At 37.1% G+C, this 5,169-nt stretch overlaps 1 protein-coding gene across 2 annotated transcripts; it reads right to left on the bottom strand.

Annotated features, from left to right (window-relative positions):
* Window positions 1-1,390: 1,390 nt before the first annotated feature.
* On the bottom strand, window positions 1,391-4,763 carry LOC115987661. Of its 2 annotated transcripts, XM_031111253.1 has the most exons (3): window positions 4,339-4,763; window positions 1,966-2,105; window positions 1,391-1,866 (listed from the first exon to the last, which is right to left on the bottom strand). In XM_031111253.1, the coding sequence occupies exons 1-3, from the start codon at window positions 4,435-4,437 to the stop codon at window positions 1,521-1,523; spliced, it is 585 nt and encodes a 194-aa protein (XP_030967113.1). In that variant the 5' UTR covers window positions 4,438-4,763; the 3' UTR covers window positions 1,391-1,520. The 2 variants fall into 2 exon arrangements, with proteins under 2 accessions (XP_030967113.1, XP_030967112.1); XM_031111252.1 differs by having other exon boundaries at window positions 1,391-2,105.
* Window positions 4,764-5,169: the final 406 nt, after the last annotated feature.

Consider the following 5,169-nt stretch of genomic DNA (forward strand, 5'->3'; position numbering starts at 1 on the left):
AGTGAACAAGTACTGAACATGGTTTGAGGTACAAAACATTCTCTTACTTAAATAATTGAACATAACAGTAAAATAATATGATATTTGATATATGCTTGCTAAAATGAATAAAAACTTTCATGTGTAGAGATGTATAGGAGCAATTGATGGAATGCACGTGAGTGCTCGACCTCCTAAAAATGAGACTCAAGCACACAGGGATCGTAAGAGCCATATAACAACTAATGTGTTGTGTGTGTGTAACATGGACATGTAGTTCACATTTATCCATGGTGGGTGGGAGGGCAGTGCAAATGACTCAAGGGTTTTCGAGGAAGCGATCAGTGACCGGAAGCATGGATTCCCATGGCCACCAACAGGTACTATACTGTGACTTTAACTAAAATTATTTTATCCTCCACGTTTAAGTAGTATGTTTATGAACAACTTAATTACGTGTTTGCTGGTTTTGTATGTGTGTATGTGTGTAGGGTCGTACTACTTAGTGGATTCGGGTCTACCAATTGGCACCAGTTTTCTCCCCCCTCACAAGTCAACTAGGTACCATGTGCAAGAATTCAACTCAAGTGGTAGACGGATAACATCAAAGAAAGAGTTGTACAACTACAGGCATTCATCCTTACGTATGGTTATTGAGCGGTCCTTTGGAGTGCTGAAGGCCCGTTTCCCCATTCTGAATTTAATGCCAAACTTCAAGCCAATTAGGCAGCGGTACGTGATTATTGTGTGCTGTGCTCTACACAATTTCATACGCATGAAAAATTGGAGTGATGAATTGTTCAGAACAATAGGAGAGAGTGATGGCGAAGGTAGTGCGACCAATGGCGAAGGCGGTGGAGATGTTGGAGCATCAACAAGCTTAGCAACCTAAAGGCATGTACTAGAAATGTCAAGTGCATCAAAGAGAGCGATGGGCCAAGTTAGGGACAATATCACTGACACACTGTGTAATGATTATGTTGCTCGTGGGAATGTGAGATTATTATATATTGAAAATGGAAATTGACCATTTCCTTCGCTACACTATTTTGGGTTTGTGTAATTTGGAATATTATGTACTTTTGGTTTATAAGTATTTTGTATCTATGTAATTTGGAATGTTTTGTTATTGTTAAGGGTGATCAGTGTGCTATTTTAGGTTTGTGTAATTTGGAATATTATGTACTTTTAGTTTATAAGTATTATGTGTCTGTGTAATTTGGAATGCTTTGTTATTGTTAAGGGTGATCAGTGTGCTATTTTGGGTTTGTGTAATTTGGAATATTATGTACTTTTGGTTTATAAGTATTTTGTGTCTCACATCATTTCCCCAAGATCACCTCATCATTCCCCACATCATTTAACAAGTATATAGTAATCTACAAATATAGCAGGATACACTATTGCAAAATTTTGGATCACAACAACTACATAGCTGATCAAACTCTTATTTGAAAAAAGAAAAGAAAAAGATGATCCAACAAAATAGAAAAAGCTTAAATATGAAATATATTTACATTACACACGTGATTGTCTATGGGTCATGGCAGACACAGTCGTGTATGGCCATGGCCCCCAAAAGCAGTAAAGAATACAAAATAAATGCCAACCATAGTCCAAGAAAAAAATAAAGCTAGCCTATACTTGTAGACCTTGTCTTCAGCAGTCCGGAGTGCGAGCTTTGTTTTTTTAGCCTTGCGCTTTGCTATCCTTAGGAGCTCCCGTGCTTTTGCTTCCCTTGCATGAGCCTCATTCCTTTCATTTCTTGCAGCTATGGCCTCGGCCTTATATCGGGTAAACCTTTCATGGACAAGTGGTGTTGTTGCACAGCCACGTGGACATGTTCTTGTCCAACCATTTGAAAAATTTACATGCCTGATCGGAGTCCTGCATACAACATTGAAGGCATATAAAAGATGGTTAGCAAAGACAGTAAGAATATGACAAGTCAAATATGTAACGACAATAAAATCATGTAATACTAACCGGCAACCACTGCTAACATCCATAGAACCTCCTACCGAAATTACGGATAGATAGGGAGGTCCTTTCCACACACCGATCCATATCACACATATGGCCACTAGAAGTGGACTCATAAGTAGTGGCAAAAGACATATTACAGGCTGCGAAAATGAAACTCATGCAATAAGTCCAATAATAACACACTGGCAGGAGACATATTATAGGTATATTTAATATTCAATTAGGCTCAAAACAAATATAATTTGAACAATTACTGAATTACATAGTCAACAACTCATAAAACCTTTGTCTAGCCTAATTGCCTTCCTGTTGCTATCAGTACATGGTCTGCTGAAATAAGATTGAATCAAACTTGTTGTCCCAGCTGAGAAAATAGATCTAATTCTTTGTCATATTATCTTTGACTCCATTCTGATTCTAGAAAATACTCTCTACAGTCCCTACAATTTAATATGGGGTAAACCAACCTAAGACCCAATAAAATAAAGATAATCACCCCATGCAAAAAGTGCAGTGCACAAACATGTTAAAGTGCATAACCTGGTTAAATACATTTAAAGAGACCTAACATGGCCAGTTAGGAACTTAGTCACAAGTGCATCAGGAAATACATATCAAGAGAATGCGACAGATATGATTTATGCTACATTGCTATTGCAGTTACTAGGCAGTAGCTTTTGCAGTTACTACTGCAGTTTAGTCACAATATTCTACAAGTTCATCTTTGCATGTCTTTTGCAGTTACTGGGCTGGATGCAAAGATCATCTTTGCATGTCTCTTCACTATTCTGTGTATTGATGACAATAGTAATCTGAGTAAGGTCATCTATACGAATTCTGGCAAAGTTGATCATGTTCTTGGAGACTTGGACTCAGAAATTGTATCAGCATGTAATGGCTAACCAACAGGAAGAGCTATGTAACTAGGCCGTGTTTCATTTCAGTACTTTCAAGGTTTTATTAAAGCTAAAGCCAAATAGGATTTTGCACAGCTCTTCCTTGGATAAGGTCATAGCTGGATGCCATTTCTTCAACGCTAAAGTGCTTGTTTTGAAAGTGCCAAGAAGGCCTTCACAGAATTGAATTCATAGCTTCAAAGTCAGTGCATTTGAAGCAGAAACCATTACTTGTAGGACAAAACCACAACTAATCAATCCTTAGTTTCTATGGGCAAGGTTCCTCTATAGATCAGCACTTTAGCCTTTGAATGCCCAAAATTAACTTTTTTGTTTAGTTTTCCAATTTGCACTTCTATCTTATCATTTTGAACTTTAATGGACAAATATGAATTAAATAACTTTGAAATGGAAGAGCCTTGTTTGAACTCCAAGTCTTTGAGCTCCTCCTTCTATAAATAGAGGAAGAATCAACACAGAAAGGCACTCAATTTGCCTGTAATCAACCCTCCAGAAAAGACTAGAATAAAGAATAATTTTAGTAAAATTGATTAGCATATTCATTACTATATCAATCTATAGTAATTAAAATTGATTATAATTTTAGTTTTTTTTTTATACAAAATTTATGAGTATAAAAATATTGCGCAGACATTATAGAAATTAGGTATTCATGATTATTATTATTTTTTATAGTGAAGTCCAAGTGCTACATTTAATGGTTTGGTGCATCATAAAAATAAAAGATAAAAAATCGAAAAATATCTCCTTATCCTATTTCTTCTTCTATTAATTAACATAACGAATTACTATATTACATTGATATTGGATTCCTCCAATCCCATACCCCCTTCTTCTTTTAATAAAAAGAACAAGTTAATATATTACATAAGGGTAGAAAATTCATAGGAAACTAAAATCCTAAAAATATTATACCTAAAGTTCACACTACAATGGCTCCTTTAGACCCCTCCTCTGGTACTATTACCAACAATGCAATTTCTTCTCTATAATACAGTCCAAATATGCTATTATTCACCATCTCTTCCATTAAATTTGTGCTTGTTTTACCCAACAATTTGTGCTTCCTCTTCTTATGTGGAGGTTGTGATTTTGAGAATATGTCAACCAGTTGACAAGGCCATAAACAGGATTAATACATCTTGCCACAAGCACAAGATTATTATCATAGATAACATTGAAAATAAGACCAAGACATAATTGATTATATATACCATTTAAAAAAAAAAAGAAATATTGATAAACCCATACCCATTGCCAGCTTTTTCAATACATAAACCCATACCCATTGCCAGCTTTCAATCAAATACAAAGATTAGGGGGCTTTTTCCCACAAACACAGACAGTATTATTATTAGGTTCATCCGAACAACTAGCAGATCTACCAAATAGGAAAACAAAACCCTTTTAGCAACAAACATATTTAAAAAGGAAATGGGTCACGATGGAGGAATACCTGAGCTGAGCTGAGTGAAGGAGGGAAGCACCGCATTGGGTCGGAGGAGATCGTCCATGGCGAAATGGGGAAATGGGTGACGTTGGTGTTGTTGCTCATCGGCACCGCTGGGAAATGGGTCACGACGGAGGAGATTCTAGGCCGTGTACACGTCGAAGAGTTCAATGTTGTTCACTGGCGAGTGGTGATGGTCCTGACGAGGCGAGAAATCTTGAGAAATTTGAATGTGTTTGGGTTTCCTCGTCAATGCCGCTGGGAAATGGGTCACGATAGCGAGATGGCGCCGCTGTACACGTCGGACACTTCGGCGTTGTTCACCAGTGATGATGGTACTGACGAGGCGAGGGAGGTTGAGACATTTTTCTGGGTTTGGGTTTCTGCTTTGGGAGAGAGACAGGGCTAAACGGGAAGGGGAAATTAGAAAAGGGAAATATTGATGGCGGATGAAAATGGTACGCGGGTAACAAAACAAAAGTGGTCTGACACAGTAATAGTTGTGGGGTCCATGAATAGTGTGAAAAAATTGAGTGATGAAAATAAAAATGATGTTGCCAAATGAGTGTGAAAAAATGAGTTATGAGTTATGAGTGATGAGTGATGAGTGATGGAAATTGAGTGACGAAAATTGAGTGATGAGAAATCCTTACCCAAACAGGCTCTTGATCACTACAAGGTAGTGACCACAATACTCATTCATACTTGGAATAAACACTTGGACATACAAGCTAACAAGAATAATGCAAGTCACTTGTATGCCCAACAGTAAACCAATGCATAATACACTAAGTATATGCATCGACAAGGGCACAAGAGTGACAATACTTAAAAAGA

The sequence above is a fragment of the Quercus lobata genome, chromosome 4, assembly GCF_001633185.2.
Source record: "Quercus lobata isolate SW786 chromosome 4, ValleyOak3.0 Primary Assembly, whole genome shotgun sequence".
Classification (NCBI taxonomy): domain Eukaryota; kingdom Viridiplantae; phylum Streptophyta; class Magnoliopsida; order Fagales; family Fagaceae; genus Quercus; species Quercus lobata.